The sequence below is a fragment of the Sporothrix brasiliensis genome, assembly GCF_000820605.1.
Source record: "Sporothrix brasiliensis 5110 chromosome Unknown Cont17, whole genome shotgun sequence".
NCBI classification, from domain to species: domain Eukaryota; kingdom Fungi; phylum Ascomycota; class Sordariomycetes; order Ophiostomatales; family Ophiostomataceae; genus Sporothrix; species Sporothrix brasiliensis.
In genome coordinates this window covers 4,130,837-4,153,260 of record NW_024467136.1, presented here as the reverse complement: position 1 = coordinate 4,153,260, position 22,424 = coordinate 4,130,837, and the positions used below count along the sequence as shown (strand labels likewise).

Here is a 22,424-nt window from a genome sequence, read left to right as displayed (position 1 = left end):
GTATATTACGTACTTGGAGCAGTCTGTCTTTGTCCGAGACCATTGCCCCAATCGGGACGTAGCTTGAATGCAACCGCGGCAGTTTGATAAGACAGCCGCGCTATTCCCTTTTCAGGCAATGGTACCCCGGCCTTTGGTCCCCGGCTTCTGGTGTTTGCTTTTGTCCGATGAACGCGCGCTACCTTTGGTTGACTAATACCCTTTGACGGCGACCGATGCAACACATCCAGACCTTGTCGACCTTTGAGTCCTATACGGCATACTTTGTCAGGCCTCTGCGTCGTACACGACGCCGCTTTTTGGACGGGTGCCGGGATAACTAGGTAGCTTGCTGACTTGCAGAATGCAACCTTGCAAACCGAAGCTGTCCACTTCGCAGTTTTCCGCCTCTTGCACTTGAACTGAACCATCTCCGCATCCAGATGCCCCGACGGAGGCCGGCGGCCTCTTATATCGAGTAGATCGCCGTCCACCTGCCCAGAAGGGTTGCTGGTAGGACCACCTGCGATCACCGATTACCTCATCCTTTTGGTACTCGCTCTGATCGTTTCTTTTCTTGTTTTTGTCCGCTGTTTCCCCGTCGGTCCGCTCAAGATGGCCTTCCAGTTTGTCAACTACGACGGCCCTTCGCTCCCCGAAGACAAGGGCGTGCGTACGATGATCCGCCGCCAGGCCATGCACGACGTGGCCATCGACCGACGCACGCGCGGCAACTATGGCAAGGCGAACCAGCGGCAGGTGCCCGTTTTTGTTGACGAGGGATGGGCGTCTCCGTCGGGGAAACTCAAAGACATTGCGGAAATCACACCCACACACAAGCCCAAGCCAAGACCAAAAGCCAATCCAACGGCCAAGCGGCCTCCACGAACACGACCATCTGCACAATCTGCGCAGTCTGGACAGTCTGGACAACATAATATGGCCTTTCCGGTCTTTTGTTACTCCGCCGCCTCGTCGTCCAGACCACCCTATGGCGTCCCCACGTCCATTTCGTTCCCCGACAGTGCCGCGACCGAAAAGTTTACGCTCCTCTTGAATCTCGTGCCGCTCACCGGCCTGCGCCTCGGCATTGGCAAATTGTCGTCCTTCCAGCTCGATCTGGCCCGCGCCGGACCGACTCGCCGTGCGCAGTCGTCACCCGCCTTGCCCCCCCTCGACCTCGGCAACCCCAAACTCGCCCACTACATTACCAGCCGCCACGGCCACGTCCCCGCCCTGCGCTTTGCCACCGACGCCGTGCTGGCCCAGCTGCGGCTGGTCGCGCTGCGGGCCCATGGCACGCCGAGCACGGCGCTGGCCCGGGATGCCACGCTGGTCCTGTACCAAAAGGCACTGCGGGCCGTGCAGCTCGCGCTCGCGGACGAGCGGCAGCGTCTGACAGAGGAGACCCTGTGCGCGACGCAGTTGTTGGCTGTTTTTGAGGTACGTCCCAGCCTTTGTATCTCTCTTGTTCTTCTAGAGTAAGCACTGACGCGGCCCCTGCGCGGCGCCTGCAGCTCCTCGACGAAAACGTCCCGTCCTGGATGCACCATGCCGGCGGCGCCGCCCAGCTCATCCGTCTCCGCGGCGCCCACCGCTTCCGTGCCTCCGAGCCCGGCACCGCCCTCTTCATGGCGCACATTGGCACCATTGTCATGGACGCCTTCTTGGGCAACAAGGCCTGCTTTCTCGCCGAGGACGCCTGGATGGCCCTGCTGCGATCCGCCATCCTCGACGACCCGGCCCTGACGCCCGTCCAGGACCTGTCGCTGGCCATGTGGAGCCACATCGTCACAGGGCCGGCCAAGTTCAAGACGGTCACCGACTTGGTCATGGCGGCGCCCGCACTACGCGCGCCCGACCCGCGCGCGCGGGACGCCATCATTGCCCACCTCCTGGCGGACCGCGCCAGCCTCGTCGGCTGGATGGACCGCGCCATGCGCCATCCGGCCATCTGCGACGACGATTTCGAGGCCGACGACGTCTACGGCATCGTGTTTACGCGGCTGACGACGGGGACAAGGGGCAGCACAGGCGAGCGAAGAAACGCAGACGACAAGCGTGCGCACTGCCGCCTCGACCGCGTCACGCAGCTCTCGCTCTGGGGCACCAACATCGTCTGCCGCATCCTCAAGTCGCGCCTGCTGGTCGCCATGGCGCCCGCACGCTTCCGGGCCCTCGAGACAGAGTGCCAGTACCTGGCCGCCCGCGTGATGCAGCTCGACGCAGGGGCTGCCGCCGCCGCCGCCAACAAGAGCTCCGGCGTGGGCTCGGGCCTCGGGGATGTGCTCAAGACGTCGTTTGTCTCGCAAAACACCTGGATCGTCCGCGGCGTCCTGGAGACCAAGGACATTTGGGGTCAAGACGGTGACGTCCGTGGTGATGGCAATGGTGGTGGCAAGGGCGATGGCGCCGAGGACAAAATGATTGAAAAGTGGAAGTTTGAAGCCTGGTGCCGGGCCATCGGCCGCACGCTGCCCCGTACGTCAAAATGAGCCATCGTGTCCTGTTCATGCTAGCAGTGACATCGTCGGTGGCGATGTTCGCAATGTCGGTGGAGACAGCCCAGAACATCCCAAAAGCTTAACACCGTTAAGTGCGCCACGGCAAGGTCGAGCGGCGTTTGGCGTCGCCGGTGGAGACCAAGAGGCGCTTTCAATCCTCGGTAGTCTGAAATAAAACCGATGGAAAACGTATATGGCCCACCGCTTCAGTGCCATGAAATTCCACGAGAGTTCGAACGAGAAGGAAAGATGGGGCAGGCGAGGCTAAGAAGCAGAAAAGGGTACAGAAGATGAGAAGAAACGACAAAGGATGAAAACTGGAGAACTGGATCGCGAAACAGGCACTCCGCAAAATGGTCTAGGTCTTGGCTCACTGACTGGATCCCGCACCGTCCCCTGCACATCTCTCAGCCGACGACACTGCCTGGTTGTTTTGGAGAGTTCAATCACTGGGTCCCGTCATGGCATCTGTGTATCTGGCAACACAAGGTACGGAGATTTTGATGGTCCACAGGGTCGGTTTATGCGCCGCTTGCACCTTCTTTATCAGGCCGACCGCAACTCTAGGGAGTCGCGCCGTTCCGTGTTGAAAGTGAAAACCAATGTAGAAGGCGCGACGTACACAATGAGCAAGAAGCAAAAACTACGACCGTATCTGTCAAGTGATGTTCGTCCCAAACAACAAAGTGCGTCGTAAAGCCTTGTCATACCGCGCCTGCGCCAATTAGAAGCGGTACTTCCGCAGTGGATCTTTACAGCAGACCCCACTTCACATCGAGTGACGTCGAGGGACCGAAAGTAAAAAAGAAAAGAAAAAGGAAAAAGAAGTGGTGACAAAAGCCTTCAGCATATATACAGCCAGAAGAAATTCTCGCATCGTGCTAGGCTAGCTAAATCGCAGCTGTCGATGTACGTCCAAGCTCGACGTGTCCTCTGGTCACGGTCGTGACACACTCTCGCTGAAACTCTGAATCGGCGCTTGCCAAGCTGCGACTTAGCTCGCCCGAGCAAACAGCTGCCGCGGCCCCCACCTCTACTGCACATTCCTCGTCGACACGTATAAGTGCAGTTCGTCTCCCCGTCTTCGAAGCTCGAAAGACACGACATATCCAGCCAACACCAGACTGCAACAACGACAGGCCGACAGTTCTCAAGCCGTTCGTCCCGTACGAGGAGCTGCTGCCTCGATTGACCTCTTCCTGTCTCGATCGAGCCCCTCCAAATTCCTCCATCCAGCTCCACCTACCACTGTCCCCAACCACCCCCGCCAACCATGTCCATTGGAATCGCCCTGCTTGGTGCGGGCATCTTTGCCCAAGCGCGTGAGTAGCGAGGCAGGCCGACTGGCCGACTTATGCTCCCAGCTCCGTCTGCCGTTCCAGCTAACATCCCAATTTCCCTCCTCCCAGAGCACCTCCCTGCCATTAAGGCCTCCGACCTGCTTGCCCTCAAGGCCGTCTACTCCCGTTCCCAGGCCTCCGCCGAGGCCTTTGCCAGCAAGGCCGGTGTGCCCGGCCTCGACGTCTACTGGGACGAGCCCGCCGCTGCCGGTCGCGGCCTGGCCGACCTGCTGGCCCGCAGCGACGTCGCCGCCGTGTCGGTGTGCATGCCCATCAACCTGCAGCCGCAGGCCATCCGTGCGGCGCTGGCCGCCGGCAAGCACGTCATCAGCGAGAAGCCCGTGGCCGACACGGTGGCCCATGCGCAGGCGCTGATTGCCGACTACGATGCGCTGCCCCGCAAGCCCATCTGGGCCGTCGCCGAAAACTACCGCTACATGCAGTCCCTGCAGCTAGCCGAAGCCAAGCTGCGCGCGCTGGGCGGCGACCTCGTGTCCTTCAGCCTCGTGTCCAACAAGTTTGTGCGCACCGACGGCAACTACTTCAACACGGCCTGGCGCAAGAACCCGACGCACCCCGGTGGGTTCCTGCTGGACGGCGGCGTCCACTATGTGGCGGCGCTGCGGTCGCTGCTGCGCGCGGCCCCGGGCGGCAACACCAACAACAACAACAAAATCACCAAGGTGGCCGGCACCATGGCCCAGCTGCTCGAGATCCTGCCGCCCGCCGACACCCTGCGCGCCATTGCCTTCACCCAGGGCGGCGCCAGCGGCGTCGTGACCATGTCCTTTGGCACCGAGTTCGGCCCGCCGCTCGACATTGCCGTCACCACCACCGAGGGCATGGTGACGTGGCGCATGAAGAGCGTGACCGTCACCACGCGCAACGCCGCCGACCCGTTCAAGCCGCACGAGACCGTGCTGGACTGCAGCGAGACGAACCCGTCGTTCCCCGCCGACGAGGCCACCGGCGTCAAGGCCGAGTTTGCGGCGTTTGCGGCGAGCATTGCCGCCGGGCAGAACACAGTCGACGCGCGGCAGTCGCCGGTCGAGGCGCTGGAGGATTTGCGGCTGCTGGAGGCCATGTTCGAGACGGGCGCCGCGGGCGGCGAGCCCAAGACGATTGCATAGGCAGAGGGGGCGCGCACTGGCGGCAGTTTACATGGATATATATAAAAAAAAAAGAGCAACTGGTTGGGTATGCGAATTATTTTAGAAAACACTGAATAGACGTACAATTCCACATTTACCACCGATATGACCCAATACGTCAGGCCCGTTGCGATATGCCTTGCCAGCGGTGTAAAATGTGCCGACGTCCGACCAACGCTGCTACTGACGACAAAGTAAAGATATCGTCATCGGCCACTACGTAAAGAGTAGCCTCCACCAACAGCTGCTGTCATTCATGGCGCTTTCCCGTGTCAACCAATACAAAGTACTGATCTCTCCATGCACTGTCTTAAAGCACGCCCGTCCGCGTCCGCGTCCGCGTCCGCTTCTCGTTCACCCCGTCCTGGTCGATGTCCTCACGCTTTCTCTTGTCCGCTTTACGAGAATCCGGTGCAACGGCTGCCAACTTGCTGAGTGCGAGGCTGTTTGTCTCATGCGCGTCAGCCTGTATTCTGGCCGCCGCCGTTGCTCGTGGTGGCGACTCGGCGTAGTCCTCCTCGTCCATGATAAAGGCCCGGTCAAAGTCCAGGGCCATCACCCGCCCTAGCTCCTTGTTCCAGGCCAGGTTCGCGTCGTGCACGTCGCAGTAGTAGATGCCGTGGCGGTACAGCTCGCACTGCATGTCGTCAATGGCCTGTTCCACGTCGGCCACACTGTCGGGGACCCGCTTGGCCAACGACACGCCCGCCCACGACAGGAGCATCATGTGCCAGATGCACGCGCCCGACGGCAAAATGTACGGCCACTCCTCTAGTTCCATGTAGCCGAGGTACACCGGCATCAACACGCCCCGGAGGGGTAGCGTGGCCGGGTTGGCGTAGAGGGCCGCTTCGTCTTTCAGGGCTTGCTCGTCGGCGTCCTGCACCCCCTTTGCCACGAACGTGTACCCGTACGTGCAGAGCGTGACTTTGAAGAGCGTGCCGATGGTGCCGAAGAGTCCGTACTTCATCAGGCACTCGACGCCTGCACTGAGACTGCGCGTCAATTGGTCGAGCAGCATGGCACAGAGATCAGCCGTCGAGATGGCGTGGCATGGCTGGCCGTCTGCCCCGATGGTCTGCTGCGCCCCGCGCGCGTGTTCCGGCGTGTTCGGACAGGCCGGGTCCAGCGGACCGCCGCGGCAGAGTCCAAGGAGGCACGCCTGCGTGCAGTATTCACGCCGGGGAGGCTCAAGAGGATCAAAGGGCCGGGACGATGTGTCGGCGCTATGCCGACGAGGTTGCGTAGCACCACCACCACCACGGATCGACGACGGCGCTAGCGGTAGCAGCATTCCGCCAGGGTCACCCTTGTCACCGTGCATAGTATTATCGTCGTCGTCGCCGTCGTCGTCGTTGTCGTCGTCGTCGTCGCCCCCCCTCGGCGATCTTCCTGGTCGCCTACCGGGGGCGTCGAGGCTACTACGCACCTTCGCTTGTGGATTTGGCCACCGCGGGAGGTCCTGGAGCAAAGCCGTCGTCGTCGCCGTCGGCTGCAAGCCGGCGACCAGTGCCTTCAGAATAAGAGTGGCCATCTGGGCCGCGGGCACACGCACCAGGTCGTTCTCTGGCTGGGTGATGGGCGCCGCCGACGCCGCGTGGTCGACGCAGTGGTAAAGGAGGGTGTCGGCGCTCTCGGGCGCGACCATCAGGAACACGGTGCCTTCGCCCGAGGTCACATAGCTGTAGACGGTTCCACAGACGATCATATAGTGGTATGCCTGACACAGGACCTGGGCGATGGTCATCTCGTCCTGCCGACGCTTCTTCGACGCCGGATTCGCGTCGGCGGCGGGGACGTGGTGCTGCTGCGGATCGACATCGACGCCGCCGCCGCCGCCGCCGCCGCTTCCGCCGTCGCCGCCACCACTCTGCTGCGCGCAATCGTCGATGAGCGACTCGGCCGGCGGCGCGTCGCTATTTCCCAAGATGTTGCGGAAGTCGTGGCCGCGCACCTTGTGCACGGCCTTGTACTCGCCGGGAAGGATGCTCTCAGAGAATTCGTTGTCGTCGTCGTCGTCGTCGTTGTCGGGCCCGTCTGCGCGGATGCGCAGCCCCCACCGGTCCGGGGCCAGCGACGAGACGTTGTCAAACTTGCGCTTCCGGGACGACAAGCGGCCGTGGCTGCTGTCGTCGCGGCTGCTGCCGCCGCTGAGGGCACTGCTGGCATTGTCGAGCTTCATCTGCCGCGCGGCCGTGCCGTAGGCGTTGTTGCCGAAGCGGAACGTGAGCCCGGCGTAGCGTGGATCGGTGGTCCGCTGGAGGAATGCATTGACGACGCGCATCGCCGGCACCTCGAGGCAGGCCCGGACAAAAGGCCGGACGTCTTGCTCGTCTCTGCGCTTGACCGGGGAGAGATTCCTCGCGACCGACACGGAGTCGTTGTAGGAAGGAAACAGGCGTTGGTCGCCGAACAGAGTCGCGAGGTCGTCAAACTGCTGGCGGTGTTGCTGGGGGAAGTCCACCCAACGCCGCAGCCCCCGCGGATACACTTTGCCGCCGACCTTTGCAGCCTGCCCTGCCGCCGCCTGCTTCCGGTCCGTCTCGACGGTGAGGATCGGGGCGATTTTCGTCTCGACGTTTTGTAGGTATTCGAAATACACCCTGTCGTTGTTCTTTGCCGCCTCCTCGTCGGCGCGCCGTTTTTCGGCCAGTCGAGCGGCCGCCTCCTCGTCGGCGCGTTGTCTCTGTTGTTCGGTTTCCGCTTTTGCGCGGGCCAGTTCTTCCTGGAGTTTCTGAATCACGTCCTGGTCCATAGTGACGCGATGAGAGAGGTTGCATGGGCATGCAAAGATATCGATGCCGTCGGTTTTGGCCATTTACACGTTACGTTTTGATCAACGTATTGTTTACGTTAAGCCGTTGCCCTGCAGGCCAGCCAGGTAAGTATTCTGCCTTGGCACACCGCCTAGCCGCTGGACCCTGGAGCACGCCAGCAGCCCGAGCCAATTCACAAGGCTATTCATTGGCCCGCCATCTACGAAAAATACGAATGTATTCTGTACGAAATGACGAGATCACACATGGCTTTTTTTTTTTTTTTTTTTTTTTTTTACTTTCACCGTGCATCACTCGTTCTTCAGCCAACCCTGAGTGCCCTGAGGATCCTGAGTATCTTTGTTTGACATTACGCTCCGAGCTACTAACAAATGGCAGTATAAATAACTAATACTTGTGGGTTCGATGGGGTGGAGGATGCATCGCATGTCGGGTTCTACGATGGAGCGACTTTTCAAGATGGAACCGAAGGCCTTGAGAGACCGTTTGGGCGACAGTAAGGATCCGATGACCAAGATACACAGCATGGGCATTGCTCATAGTTCATAGGTCATAATGGCTTCCTCCCGGGGAACCTCCTGCAGCAATCAGATGGAACCTTGATTGTCAACAACGTCGGACGGTCCGGGCCCGTTGGCCGCGAAATCCCACCCGAGAAACGGTCGCCGCTCTGGACGGGTCCGACATTCTCCTTTGAGGCCGAAATCCGGGCACGCCGAGCAGCCTGACAGGTCTTCCCTTGTCGCATACAATGTCTTGCACCTCATGACGGACACGTCCGTTCGTTAATGTATTGAGCGCACATGATGCTTTTATCAGAGGGCCTCTGACAGGGCCAAGTAGGTCTGTATGCAGAAAGGAACAGGTAAGGTTGCAGGTCGAAGCGCCCCTGTCTTTGGTCTGGTCGAGCAGCAGAACCTCGCCGTTCTGACGGCTCTGGTTCTCACGGCTCTGGCCCGACGTCCCGCTCACCCAATCGGGCGAGTCGGGCTTGACATGGCAACCTCTGGAAATTCTGCTCGCTTTTCAGCCTCGCCTGCTTCTCATCGGAGCCGGATGTTGAGTAGTGTCGTCAGGGCGGCACGGAGGTAAGAAGGGGTTGTCGAATTACAGAATACAGCTTGTAGATAAAAAGTGGGTCCATCTCAAATAGATTCAATGGACAGCCTCTTGCGTGATCGACCAGCCTGCCTGCCCGGTCTACCCTTCTCCGTCTCCCGCCTTCCTATTCCTTGGTCGGCCACTCTGCTCCCCTCCTTCTCCTCCCCCCTTCTCCTCCCCCCTTCTCCTCCCCTCCTTCTCCTCCTCCTCCATCCTGATCCAGTCAATAGACCGCCGAGTATTGATGCTCTGTATATCGTACATCGTACACAACGGCCAACATGGACGCCAAAGACGACGGGTTCCTCCCGCCCTACACGGCTGTCGACCAACCGGGACTGCCGCGCTGGGACTTGGGCGGCAAAGGCAGCAACTACAGCACCAATAACAACAACCACTTTCATGGCTACCGCCGGACAATGCGACGCCGGGTGCGTCGCATCCGTGCGGCCGTCGTCTTGGCCATCGTCGTCCTGGTTGGCTACGCGCACTGGCGCCACACCAGCCGTGCGCCGCCGCTGGCTACGGGCGCGAACGGCTCGCTGCTGTCCGTTGCCAAGCTGGAGGCCGACCTGGCCACGTGCACCGCCCTCAAGAGCGAGCCCCAGAGCGCACGAGGTGCCGGCCGCGAACGCAATGCGCGCCATGTCGACGGCAAGCCCGCGACGCTGATCCGCAACGCCACCGTGTGGACGGGCGAGCCCGACCCGGCACTGCTGCTGTCGCTGTCCGACGAGGACATCCGCGCCGGCAAGGGCTTTGGCTGGGCCACGGCCGACGTCTACGTCGAGAACGGCCTGATCCAGCGCGTCGAGGCGTCCATTGACGCGGCGTCGCTGCGCCCGGCCGCAGCGTCCAAACTGGTGACGTGGGACGCCCACGGCCGCCAGCTGACGGCCGGCATCATCGACATGCACTCGCACGCCGGCGTCGGCTCGCTGCCCTCGCTGCGCGGCAACGAGGACTCCAACGAGATGTCCTCGGACATTACGCCGTACGTCCGGTCCAAGGACGGCATCCAGCCGCTCGACCACCAGATCCAGGTCATCAAGTCGGGCGGCGTCACGACGTCGCTGGTGCTGCCCGGGTCGGCCAACAACATTGGCGGCGAGGCGTTTGTGATCAAGCACGCCGTCGGCCGCCACGACGGCCGCGCGGAGCTGAGCATCGCGTCGCTGCTGGCGGCCCCCGACGCGCCCGCGCTGCGGTACATCAAGATGGCCTGCGGCGAGAACGCCAAGCGCGTGTACGGCAAGGTGGGCGAGCACGGCCCCACGAGCCGGCTGGGCGAGGCCTGGGAGTTCCGGCACGCCTTTGAGCAGGCCGCGGCCTACGTGCAGGCCCAAGACGACTGGTGCGCGACGGCCGAGTCGGCCGTGGCCGCCGCCAAGAGAGGCGCCGCCGCCCACTGGGCCAGCTCCTTGACATCGTACCTCCCCCGCGCCATCGAGTGGGAGACGCTGGCGGGCGTGCTGCGCGGCCAGGTCTACGTCAACACCCACTGCTACACCGTCCCCGACCTCGAGTCCTTTGTCGGCTACACCAACGAGTTCCGCTTCAACGTCCGCGCCTTCCACCACGCCCACCAGACCTTCCTCGTCCCCGAGGTCCTCAAGCGCACCTGGGGCGCCGACAAATACGGCCCGCCCGCCTCGGCCATCTTCGCCGACAACATGTACTACAAGGCCGAGTCGCAGGTCGCCACCGAGCACGCCGGCAAGATCCTGTGGGACCACGGCCTGACGCCCGTCTACGTCAGCGACAACCCCGTCCTCAATGCGCAGCACGTCCTGTTCGAGGCCGCCAAGGGCTACCGCTACGGCCTGCCGTACCACGCCGCCCTGGCGTCCGTGACCACGGCGCCGGCCGAGCGGCTGGGTCTCGGCGACCGCATCGGCAAGATCAAGCCCGGCTTCGATGCCGACATTGCCGTCTGGGATAGCGACCCGCTCAGCGTCGGTGCCGCGCCCGTGCAGGTGTGGATCGACGGCAACGCGCAGTTTGACGACCCTGTGGAGCTCGCCAAGCCCGCGAGCACGCCCATTGTGCCCGACACGAAGCTCGCCCGCATCCCGGACGAGCCCGTCGACGTCGAGGGCGACGTCGTCTTTACCGGCGTCACCCAGGTCTGGATCGACGGTCTCGACGGTCTCGACGACGCCGTTGCGGCCGTCCAGTCGGCGCACGCGTCGTTTGCCGTCGCCGTGTCCAAGGGCGAGATTGTGTGCATCGGCGCCTGCGAGGCGCAGGTGGCGGCTGCCCAGAACACGGACAAGGCCGCCCTCGTCGCGCTCGAGAACGGCCACCTGACCCACGCCTTCACGGCCGTTGGCGCCCTCCTGGGCCTCAACGAGATTGACGCGGAGAGTGCCACGGACAACGGCGCCGCCGGCGACGTCTTCAGCCGCGCCGTCGACGGCCTCGCGCTGGGCGGCACCAAGCTGCGCGTCGCCCACCGCTACGGCGTCACGCGCGCCGTGTCGGCGCCCAAGTTCCGCGGCGGCTTTACGCACTACGGCACCAGCGCGGGGTTCCTGACGGGCGCCGCCCACGCGCTCGACGACGGTGCCGTCTTTGCCGCCGACGCCGCGCTGCACTACACGCTGTCCTTGTCTGCGAAGCACGGCAGCACGCCCACCATCGCGTCGGCCGTCGGCGCGCTGCGCGGCAAGCTCTTGAAGGCCGTCGCCGACAACAAGGCGAATGCGTCGGCGACCGACGGCGCCGACGTCGACGTCTACAGCGAGGCGGCGTTCCTGCGCCAGGTCGTCGCCGGCGCGCTCCCACTCGTCGTCACCGTCCACAGCGCCGACGCCATTGCTGCCGTCCTCCGCGTCAAGAAGGACGTCGAGGCCGCCGCGTCGACCGCGCACATCCGCCTCACCGTCCTCGGCGGCGCCGAGTCCCACCTGCTCGCCGACGCCCTCGCCGACGCCCACGTCGGCGTCGTCCTCGCGCCCCTCCAGTCCTACGCCGCCGAGTGGGACCAGCGCCGCGCGCTGACGGGCGCCCCGCTGACCAACGGCACCGCCGTCGACGTCCTGGTCGACGCCGGCGTCGTCGTGGGCATCGGCCTCGAAGAGGACTGGGTCGTGCGCGACCTGGGCCTGCTGGCCGGCATCGCCTACCGCAACGGCGGCGGCCGGCTGTCGGAGCGTGCCGCGCTGGCGCTGGTGTCGACCAACCTTGATTCGCTTCTGGGCCTCGAGAAGAAGGCGGCGACGACGCCGCATTTTGTCGTGCACGAAGGCAACCCATTGGCCATCAACTCGCGGGTCAAGGCTGTCGGCAATGGTCAAGGCCGTCTTACCGTGTTTGCGTAGACGTCGTCGCCATGACGTCTGGATTGTTTTGCATCTCTTGAATTCCTATTTGTTCCCAGTCTCTCGTATATATCACAGCCGTATTTTCAGTCAATGTAGCGTTTGAAATATAAAAGAAGCCATCGTGAGAGTGATGGCAGTATGTCAACATTCACAGTATAAAATACAGTGTTATTATGTCCAACACTGTACGTTCTTATGTCAGCAACTCCACTTTCTGTCTAGCGTCAATCGGCGGCCAGAAGCAAGGCTCGCAAAGCAGGCGTCGCGTTGCTTTGATCCAAAACTTCAGCAAAAGCTCCATTACGGACAGCTCCATCTCCATCATCGGCAACGCCACAACAGACGAACAAGCGCATTTGATCGACAATTGGTTTCGCCATCTCCTGCGACGAATCACAAAACATACGCCCTACTCCCCTTCCTCCACTCCCTTTCCCCCTCCCTTTCCACCGCCACAATGGGCAAGAAGCGCCGCAACTACCCCAACCTCGAGGAGCTCCTCGACCGCGCCTGGTGCTACTACTGCGAGCGCGACTTTGAGGACTTGAAGCTGCTCATCTCGCATCAAAAGGCCAAGCACTTCAAGTGCGAGCGCTGCGGCCGGCGGCTCAACACGGCGGGTGGTGCGTTTTTCTTGTCCCCCGCCCACGTATTGTGTGATTCGGCTAACGTAACTAGGCCTCTCGGTGCACATGAACCAGGTGCACAAGGAGACCCTGAGCCAGGTGGAGAACGCCTTGGAAGGCCGCGAGGGCCTTGATGTCGAAATCTTTGGCATGGAGGGCATCCCCGAGGCCGCGCTGCAGCAGCACCACCAGCAAATCACCGACGACTTTTACAAGAACCGCGCGGACCGGCAGGCGGCCACGGGGAACCCGCCACCGGGGCAGGGCATGGGTGGTGAGGGCAACAGTGTGCAGGGTGCGCCGCACAAAAAGATCAAGATGGAGACGGCCGACGAGCTGAAGGCGCGCCTGGCGGCGTACCGTGCGCAGGCGGGCGCGCGGAAAGCGGCCGCCGAGCAGGCCGAAGCGGCGGCAGCTGCAGCGGCGGCGACACAGCCACAGCTACAGGTCGTGCCGCCAGGGGGCGGAGCGCCGCCAGCCTATTCGGGTGGACTGCCGCAGCGGCCGGGTGCAGGCGGCTACGGCGGCGGTGCGACGACCCTGGACGATCTCGTGTCGGGCGCTGCGTCGGGCGGCGCCGTACCACCGCCGTCGGCCGACGAGATTGACCGTGTGATCCGCATGGCCGAGGCGGGCATCCGGCCGGCCGAGGCACCGCCGGCACCGGCATCCGCAGCCGCGCCAGCAGAGAAGGAAAAGGAAAAGCCGAGCAAAAAGGACAAGGCGACGCGGATGGTGTACCAGGACGGCGACTTTAGTCTGGAGGAGAAGATGGCGCAGATGACACGGTATGCGGTGGCCGTGTAGGCAAAGGAGAGGAGGGTGTTTGTCATGTCTGTGTGTGTTGTATGTTCCATTTCATCTGTACTCTTACCTTTCGGCGTTCGGGCTGCCATAAATCTACGGGCATCTACATTTCCTTCAACGTCCTTCACATGTGGCTCGTTACCGTTCAAGTCAGAATTCATTACGGTACCTCTGGCACCTTGAAAGTATGGACAAGAAGAAAGAAAAGAAGGAAAGGAAAAGGAGGACAGAAAACTCCCAAGAGCCAATAAGCCCATGCTTGCTCGTATGGAAACGAAACGCCGCTGATTCTCAACAAAAGACAAACCAAGAGTATAAAAAATCAGCGCAACAGAAAAAAAAGTAAACCGCAAGACAATCTCATAATATTACATGGCGCCACGGGCAGCTCTCCCGCTCATTCACCGCCACGCAACAGTGGGCCGCGACGACGTATCCTTTCTGGCCGAGCCCCCGATGCTGCTGCTGCTGCTGTGGCCATTGGTTTGGCCATTGGTAAGGCCGCCCATGGCCGCGGTCCCGATAGTCACGCGGCGCATGCCGCCGGTAGCTGCACCAGCCGTCTTGCCCTCGCCCCGACCACGTTCATGCTCACGTTCACGCTCACGCGGCGAGCCGGTGGCGCCGCCCGACGCGCTGTCCAGTCGCAGACTGCCGCCCATGTTCATGCGACGGGCTTGGCCCGGCGTCAAGGCGCGGCTGACGGCGCCGTCGCGGTAGTGGTGGTGGCCACCGCCTGTGCTCGAAGACGAGTCACTCACCAGCGGCGAGCAGGCAATGGGCGGCGACCGCCGGCGCTCCGCACTGCGACGGCGCTGCCGCGAGATGCCGTTGGTGGAGCTGGCCAGGGTGTGGGGACCCGAGTAGGACGCTGAGGCACGGTGGTGACCGTGGTGGCCATGGTGGTGCGCGCCGCCGATACTAAACCGACGCGCACCGCTGCCCCCGCTGCCGAGCAGCACCGACGAGGAAAAGGCGCCGCCATTGCCGGCACCACCACTGCCGCCTCCCGAACCGGCCGCCGCGGTAGCCGCCTTGGCCTTTTTCGCCGAGTGGATAGCAGAGCGAAGCTTGTTCGTGTCAAAGGTCGACGGCAGGTCGTGCAGCGTCGTCGTGGTCTCGGCGTCCGAGTTGGAGGCGGACAGGGAGAGGCGCGGCGACGGCGAACGGAGACGCGTGGGTGGGTGCGACGTGAGCGACGACGACGGCGGCGGTTGGTTTTCGTTGTCGCCAGACACGGACGTGATGCCGCCAAGGCCGGCACGGCTCTTGGGGCTGCCGCTGCCGTGCAGACTGCTGAGGCTGGCGATGCGCGTGGCCGACGGCGGTGTCCGCTGCTGGTTGGCGGCCCGAGGCAGAGAAATGTTGCGCAGCGGTGTGGACTTTCGGGCGCCGCCACCAGTACCGTTGAGCGACGCAGACAGCGACGGCGGTGTGGGGTGCTCGGCATCCGACGAGTTGTAACCCGCACCTCCACCTCCGCCCACACTCAAGGATGGCCGCGACTTGGACAGGAAACCCGCCTGGAAACGATTGGATGTAGCGGCAGGGCCGGCCGACGACGTGGCGGCCATGCCAGCACCAGGCAGGATGGACGTGTCCGGAGCATTTAGCGAGCTGTCGTCGTCTTCGTCCGTCTCGACAAGATCGGTGCGGCTCAGGTACGACGGCAAAGCGAGCGGCGGCAGCTCCGGCGAAGGGGGCGAGGCGTGCGCGGGGTGCGCGGCCAGCGGGGACGGCGTCTCCTCGTCGGCCTCGGGCACCGTCTCCATGGTCGACCACGCCGATTCGGGGAGCGGCTGCGACTTCGAGTTTGTATCCTCCATAGCAGGCTTCCCCTCCGCCTGCTCCTGTTCCTCAGCGTCTGCAGACAGCGCGTCGACAGCAATGGCCACAGGGTTCTCAGGCGACGACGCAGCCGTCAACTTCTGCGGCGTCTTCTCGAAATCGGCCAGCGTGCCCGCCTCGGTCTCGTCGTCGCGCCAGCGCACGCTACGCTTGAACGAGCTCGACGACGCGTTGCTGTCGCGACGAGCCGACCCGGCGATCGAGCCGGCGTGGCCGGCCGACTTCCTCTTGCTGGGCATGGAGACGCTCTTGCGTCCTGCGCCGGATACCACCTTGCGGCGGCGTGGCGAGGACCGCGTCGGCGACGTGGCTGCTGCCAGGTGCTGCTGCGCGGCCAGGCCGAGGGACGAGCGCACGGGTGCCGGGTGGCTCGCAGCAGCGCCGCCCATCATGGACGACCGTGTGCGGCGCGGTGTGCCGCGCTTGGAGGGAGGGAACGGATCCATGCCGCCGAGCGAGAAGCGGCCGGAAGACGAGGTCGAGGCCGAGAAGGCAGTGCCCGCCGTGCTCGCCGACAGCGACGGGTCGGGCTTGACAATCTGCGAGGTGGCTGCGACGCCGGCGTCGAGCAGCTTGCGCACGAGGCGCTGGCCGTGGGCGACGGCCTGGTCGCGCGGCATGGCCAGCGTGCTGGCCAGCGACGCCATCATGGCAAACTGGGCCGACAGCAGGGTCTGCAGCATGAGCCTGTCGGTCTGGCTGCCGGTGGTCTTCTCCTGCTCGAGGACCTCGATATAGGCCTCGCGGGCAAAGTTGGCCTTGAGCAGCTCGGCCTCGCGCGTCAGGCTCGCCATGGCCTCGCTGGTGTCGGCGGCGGCCACGCTGTCCACGGCGGCCGCGGCCATCTGGGCCATGCTGTGCTGCAGCGCCGAGTCGAGGGGCCGCTCCCAGTTGCTGCGCTCAATCTTCTGGTGCAGGTGGTGGCGGCTGTGCTCGAGCTCGGCCATGATGCCGCGGGCCGTCTTGCGCAGGGCCGCGAGCGCGGGTGGCAGCTCGGCCGGGTCAGGCGCCGCGTCGGCGTCCGCGTCGCCTGGAACGCCAGACGGCTGCTCGCCAAACAGGTCAAAGGCGTCGGCCCAGGCGGCCAGCGTCGCCAGGCGCCGCTCCACGGTGCGCAGCTTCTTCATGTCCGACACCTTCTGCTGGCGCTCGGGCAGCGCGTTCTCGTAGGCGACGCGGATGCGCTGCACGCCCTCGCGGGCCAGCAGGTCGCGCTTGTCGAGCTGCTTGCGGACCTTGAGGCCAAAGGCGTGCTCGGCGTCCTTTTGCTGGGCCTTGAGCTCGTTGATGAGGGCCATCTGCTCGTCGATCTTGACGAGAAAGTCCTTGACGTGGCGGTTGACGTTGAAGACGTTGCGCGTGACCTTGGTCTGGATGTTCTTGGCGCGGTTGGCGTAGCGCAGGGTGTTTTGCGTCTCGTCAAAGTGGGCGCTCGAGGGCGAGACGCAGACAATCATGACGGTCTTGCAGTTGCCGCCGAGCGAGAACTTGAGGAGGCGGGTCAGCTTGCTGTTGCGGTAGGGCACGTGGTTCTTCTTGCGCGGGTCGCAGAGGGCGTTGATGCAGCCGCCGAGGGCCAGCAGCGACTTGTTGATGTTGGCGCCCTCGAGCAGGCGCTCGCCGCGGTTCTTGGTGGCGCTGGCGCGCTCGCTGCCGGCCAGGTCGATGATGCTGAGCGTGGCCATGGTGTGCGGCTCGCTGACGCTGGCGTTGCGGTCGCGCTGGGCGACGTTGATCTGCAGCACGGCGTGCGAGCGCGACGAGACGGCGTTGGCCTCGGTGGGCGACACGGTGCGGAACTCGTTGCCCTGGACAATCATGTCCATGACCTCCTGGACGTCGCGCGGGTGGTGGCTGGTGAGGCCGGCGACGGTGACGGCCTGGTTGGTGTCCTCGCGCAGCATCAGGCCCTGCTTGCTGCCGCCCGGGACGAGCAGGTCGCGGATGGTCTCGTTGTAGATCTCGAGGTAGGACAGCGACAGCTCCGTGACCTTGTCGTCGCTGCGCTCGCTGATCTTCTCAAACAGCTCCTGCATCGTCATGAAGATGATGCCGGGCTGCTGGGCCGTGCCCGTGATGGTGTGGGTCTTGCCGCAGCCGGTGGCGCCGTAGGCGAAGACGGTGGCGTTGTAGCCGTCGAGGACGCTGTCGAGCAGGCCCTTGGTGGTGCCCTCGTAGACGTCCATCTGCGAGGCGTTGTCGTCGAAGATGCGGTCAAAGGCAAAGACCTGGTCCTTGACGCGCTTGCCGGCGGCCGGCACGACCGAGCGCGAGAATTTCTGGACGGGGTTGTCTTCGGGCGGGTCGAACACGAGGCAGCGGTCGTCGACGACCTTGATGACGGACCGGAGGCCCTTTTGGTTGAGCTTTGGTGCAGGGGCGGCGGCGAGAGAGCCGTCGCCGAGGAAGAGGGTGCCATCGTCGGTTTTTGCTCTGGGAGGGGGGGGGGAGTTAGTGAGGCTCATGGGGTCGGGCTCGTGTCGTCGATAGACCTACAGTTGGGCTGCTTCCCGGATTGTGAAAGGCCGTACGCGGACTGCAGTCGTGAGTGTCAGTAGAGGTCGATGCAACGGAAGAATGATCCGACGGTGAAAAGGGGCTCACCTGCGACCACAATCGAGGACGCGCCCGGGTCGGAGGGCAGCATAGTGGCGGCTGCGGTGGCGGTCGTTGTTTACTTGATGTTCGAAGAGTTGATGTTCGAAGAGTCGTTAATGGCCAGTGGCTACGGGTTGTTGATGCTGGCCGTCGTGATGGCCGTCGTCGATGTTGTCGTCAGAGTCGAAATCGAAGTCGAAGTCAAAGTTGAAAGAGGTCGAAGTCGAAGTCGAAAGAATTGCTGACAAGAATGAAGAAAACAGAATAGGAAAAAGAACGATCGATCCAAGGACACAACAACAGAGAGTAAGACAAGCCGCAATGACGTGGTGGCGGTCGACGGTCGATGTGTGCGTGGGCATCCGAGTCGTCGTAACGGTTTCGACGTCTGGAAAGGCCTCTGAAGGCTTGCCCATTGTGTCGTGTGGACCCCCAAAGCGAGGGTATGCAGCTATCCAATGCAAGCTTTTGCTCCTTCTGTTTTCTGTTTGTTTAGTTTCGTCAGTTTCCGCTGTGTTGGCCGGGGCAACCACGACCGGCAGAGACCCACTCTTTTCCACCTGCTAAAACCCATGCACACTGTGGGGCCATTGTTTCACCACTTTGAATGGCAGAGGTACTACTTCTGTATTCGTGCTCTCTTTAACTTGCTTTGTCTGAAGAGAGCCGGTCAAAACAAAACGGTAATTGAAGGGACCCTCGTTCTTCATTGAGCGGCCAAAGGAGAGTCATGCTGTTATTGAGTAGAGATGGGGTATTTTAGGTGGGACATAGCGTATGGCCGTTTCCTCCGTCTCCACTGATGATCGACGGAAAAGGTATACGAAAGCACGTATTTAATTGAAATAGAGAATGAGATTGTTGACGGCTGAGGATGAATTGAAAGGTTTCTGTTCATTTTTGATTCTTTCAAGGCAAGCGAGAGGATATTTGCTGTGAATACTTATTCAACGTAGCTTAAGAAAGTTTGTTTATGCTGTTTTTCTTCCGTTTTTCTCTAGTAAATTTAATTTATTATATGTGAAAATGAAATAAAATAAAAATTAGAATATAAAAATACGACAAATCTCACAACGAACAGAATATGCCTTTTAATTTTCAGCATCAATGAAATGTCGCAAGAAACGACACTGGATGTTCTACACTCACAATGAGTTTACTGGCCTGGCATACGATTCGTTGCTGGGGGATAATGCAAACAGAGACCAATACAGTCCATACACTGTATTCACACTGCTAGTCTACAGCGCTTACCGCCTTGCTCCAGCGGCTTATCAGCGATAAGATTGGCAGAATTTTTTTTCAGGCGCCTCAGCGAACTGAGCTTTCTGCCCCACTCTTTTTGTTCTTGACTTTCTCCAATGCATCTGCACAACCACATCACCACGTCCACGTCCACGTCCACACCGCGACGACTACCGACACAATGGCGGACGGTGGCATGATCCTCAACATTGACCTGGACAACCTGCCGCCAATCACGCAGCAGGTGACGTTCAAGGGCGGCAAGTGGCGCGACCGCAAGGCGGCCCAGCGCGACTTCAAGAAACGGCAGCAGCAGGGCGACAGTCCCACGAAACACACGGCAGCCGACGCGGGCGACCGACCGACGAAGCGGCCACGACCAGACGATCGCAGCGGCGATGCACGGGCGGCGAAACGGCATACGGGGGGTGGAGGCGGTGGTGACGGAGGCGGAGGCGGCGGCGACAGGGGCGCACAGCCGCGGTGGCAGCCGAGCCGGCCCATGGGACCAGGAGCGGCACCTGTGGCTGCCGGCCGGCCCCAGAACGGCGTGACGTCGCGGCTGTTTACGGCCATTCCGGAGCACACGACCGCCTTTGATGACGACAAGGCGACGGCGGCACACGCAGACGGCGAGGGCACCGTGCTGCGCCCCTCGAATGCGCCCTTGTCGGACGAGGCGGCCACGTTCCTCAAGCTCGGCCTCTCGCGCCGCATCGCCCGCCAGCTGTCCGAGTACATGGCGCTCAAAGCCCCGACGGCCATCCAGCGCAACGCCCTGCGGCAGCTCGTGGGCAGCGACAGCGACGCGTTCCTGCAGGCCGAGACGGGCTCCGGCAAGACCCTGGCCTACCTGCTGCCGATTGTGCAGCGCCTGCTGGCGCTCAGCGAGGCCAACGACGGCACGCGGCGGGCCGGCGGCGTCCGGCTGAGCCGCGGCGGGCTGGGGCTGTTTGCCGTCGTGCTGGCCCCGACGCGCGAGCTGTGCACGCAGATTGCGGCGGTGCTGGACAAGCTGCTGGGGTGCGCGCCGTGGCTGCAGGCGTCGACGGTCGTGGGCGGCGAGAACAAAAAGGCCGAAAAGGCGCGGCTGCGCAAGGGCGTCAACATTTTGGTGGCCACGCCGGGCCGCCTGACGGACCACCTGGACCACACGGACGTGCTGGACGTCAGCCGGGTGCGGTGGCTGGTGCTCGACGAGGGCGACCGGCTGATGGAGATGGGGTTCGAGAAGGACATCCGCGCGATTGTGGGCAAGATCCGTAGCGCCGCGGCGGTGGCGACCACCACAAAAGACGGGCAGCCGCTGCCGGACGGCGTGCTGCCGGCGCGGCGGGTGACGGTGCTGTGCTCGGCGACGATGAAGATGAATGCCATCAAGCTGGGCGAGCTGACGCTGGAGGATGCGGTGCACGTGACATCGGCGGGCGAGGACGCAGACACGAAGGAGACGGAGGCGAAGGAGGAAGGGGGCGAGGCAGAGACGACAACGACGACCCAGCCGGAGACGGCGGCGTTCTCGGCGTTCTCGGCGCCCTCGCAGCTCAAGCAGACGTACGCCATCGTGCCGGCCAAGCTGCGCCTCGTGACGCTCATCGGCCTGCTGCGGTCGACGTTTGCCCGCAAGGGCGCGGTCATGAAGGCCATTGTCTTCTTGTCGTGTGCCGACTCGGTCGACTTCCACTTTGACCTGCTGCGCGCGTTTGGCGACGACGGCCAGCCCATCCCGAACAAGATTGTGCCCGCTGTGGTGCCGGCGACCGACGACGACAAGGACATCGACGGCGACAGCAAGCCGACAGCCACGTCCACGGCCGCCGCGATCAAAAACGCCAAGATGGCGGCGGCGGCCGCGTCCACGACAGCCTCGACCCGTGCCCCTGCCGCCTACATTACGTCGGCGGCCAACCGCACCGTCGTCCTCCACAAGCTGCACGGGTCGCTCGAGCAGCCCGTGCGCAAGGCCACGCTGGCGTCGTTCCGGCACGCGACGGACCCGGCCCTGCTGATTGCGACGGACATTGCCGCGCGCGGCCTCGACGTGCCGACCGTCGACCTCGTCGTCGAGTACGACCCGGCCATGGCCGTCGACGACCACCTGCACCGCATCGGCCGGACGGCGCGTGCCGGCCGCGCGGGCAGCACGACGTTGTTTGTGCAGCCGGGCAGCGAGGAGGGCTACGTCGGGTTCGTCAAGCAGGCGTCGTCGTCGGTGCTGCACCCGCAGCTCTACGACGCCGTCCTCCAAAAGGGCTATGCGGCGCCCGTGCCCCTGCCGGCGGCCTTCACAGCGCATGACGGCGACGGCAGCGTCCCTGTCGAGCACGACCCGTCCCAGGCCCAGCAGTCGTGGTCCAAGCGCGCCGAGGCGCTGCAGCTGCACATTGAGCAGCGGCTGCTCAAGTCGGCGGCTGCGCCGGTCGCGACGGGCGCCAATGCCGGCGCCGGCGCGGGCGGGGCAACCGTTTCGTCCAAGTCGGCCTGGCAGGCCCGAAACGCAAAGACGGAGAAGAAACACCAGAAAGACAAGGAGGGCGGGTCGGCAGCCGCCCCGACGCTTCTCGACGCCGCCCGGCAGGCGTTCCGGTCGCACATCCGCGCCTACGCCACCCACGCCCACGACGAGCGCGGCTTCTTCGACATGACGCGCCTGCACCTGGGCCACATGGCCAAGAGCTTTGGCCTGCGCGAGGCGCCCGGCAACATGCGCGGCGGCGTGCAGCGGCTCGCGGCCAAGAAGCGGGCGACGGCCGTGGCGACGGCCGCCGGCCGCAAGCAGCACACGAAGCCCAAGGCCAAGGCCGGCGCGTCGTCGTCGGCCGCTGCGGCCCAGGGCCCCGGCGACTCCGACGACGAACGGTTTGACGGTGGTGCAGGCGACGACGAGGCGGCGGCGGCGCGGCGGATGCAGCAGAAGATGAAGGAGATGATGAGCAACCCGGCGGCGGAGTTTAACATTGGATGAGGAGGTGTTTTGTGTTTGCATAGCTTTGTGTGGTTTTTTTACTCGATTTATCGTTGTATCATAGCAGCATGGGCGTTTGGGTAGGGAAAAGCAAGGGCATAGTCAAGTAAATACATTTTGTCGGCATCATACTCTGAGTCAATGTGGAGAATAGTAC

The 22,424-nt window shown here is 63.1% G+C and overlaps 8 protein-coding genes across 8 annotated transcripts; 6 read left to right on the top strand and 2 right to left on the bottom strand.

Moving 5' to 3' along the window:
* Positions 1-594: 594 nt before the first annotated feature.
* On the top strand, positions 595-2,658 carry SPBR_02488 (uncharacterized protein; the record flags this gene model as incomplete). The annotated part of the gene is made up of 3 exons (XM_040760791.1): positions 595-1,422; positions 1,497-2,460; positions 2,591-2,658. 3 exons carry the CDS (start codon positions 595-597, stop codon positions 2,656-2,658), a joined length of 1,860 nt encoding a protein of 619 aa, XP_040621180.1.
* A 1,098-nt stretch (positions 2,659-3,756) lies between these two features.
* SPBR_02922 (uncharacterized protein) lies at positions 3,757-4,953 on the top strand (the record flags this gene model as incomplete). Its single annotated transcript, XM_040761225.1, has 2 exons — positions 3,757-3,805; positions 3,893-4,953. The coding sequence occupies 2 exons, from the start codon at positions 3,757-3,759 to the stop codon at positions 4,951-4,953; spliced, it is 1,110 nt and encodes a 369-aa protein (XP_040621179.1).
* A 331-nt stretch (positions 4,954-5,284) lies between these two features.
* SPBR_02391 (uncharacterized protein) lies at positions 5,285-7,729 on the bottom strand (the record flags this gene model as incomplete). Its single annotated transcript, XM_040760694.1, has 1 exon — positions 5,285-7,729. One exon carries the CDS (start codon positions 7,727-7,729, stop codon positions 5,285-5,287), a length of 2,445 nt encoding a protein of 814 aa, XP_040621178.1.
* A 463-nt stretch (positions 7,730-8,192) lies between these two features.
* Positions 8,193-8,479, top strand: SPBR_03372 (uncharacterized protein; the record flags this gene model as incomplete). The annotated part of the gene is made up of 2 exons (XM_040761674.1): positions 8,193-8,247; positions 8,301-8,479. 2 exons carry the CDS (start codon positions 8,193-8,195, stop codon positions 8,477-8,479), a joined length of 234 nt encoding a protein of 77 aa, XP_040621177.1.
* A 654-nt stretch (positions 8,480-9,133) lies between these two features.
* Positions 9,134-12,175, top strand: SPBR_02285 (carbohydrate esterase family 9 protein; the record flags this gene model as incomplete). Its single annotated transcript, XM_040760588.1, has 1 exon — positions 9,134-12,175. One exon carries the CDS (start codon positions 9,134-9,136, stop codon positions 12,173-12,175), a length of 3,042 nt encoding a protein of 1,013 aa, XP_040621176.1.
* A 460-nt stretch (positions 12,176-12,635) lies between these two features.
* On the top strand, positions 12,636-13,611 carry SPBR_03062 (c2h2 finger domain containing protein; the record flags this gene model as incomplete). Its single annotated transcript, XM_040761365.1, has 2 exons — positions 12,636-12,801; positions 12,857-13,611. The coding sequence occupies 2 exons, from the start codon at positions 12,636-12,638 to the stop codon at positions 13,609-13,611; spliced, it is 921 nt and encodes a 306-aa protein (XP_040621175.1).
* A 401-nt stretch (positions 13,612-14,012) lies between these two features.
* SPBR_02197 (kinesin family protein) lies at positions 14,013-18,106 on the bottom strand (the record flags this gene model as incomplete). Its single annotated transcript, XM_040760500.1, has 3 exons — positions 14,013-17,892; positions 17,956-17,995; positions 18,064-18,106. The coding sequence occupies 3 exons, from the start codon at positions 18,104-18,106 to the stop codon at positions 14,013-14,015; spliced, it is 3,963 nt and encodes a 1,320-aa protein (XP_040621174.1).
* A 1,377-nt stretch (positions 18,107-19,483) lies between these two features.
* Positions 19,484-22,267, top strand: SPBR_02321 (ATP-dependent RNA helicase DDX31/DBP7; the record flags this gene model as incomplete). Its single annotated transcript, XM_040760624.1, has 1 exon — positions 19,484-22,267. The coding sequence occupies one exon, from the start codon at positions 19,484-19,486 to the stop codon at positions 22,265-22,267; it is 2,784 nt and encodes a 927-aa protein (XP_040621173.1).
* Positions 22,268-22,424: the final 157 nt, after the last annotated feature.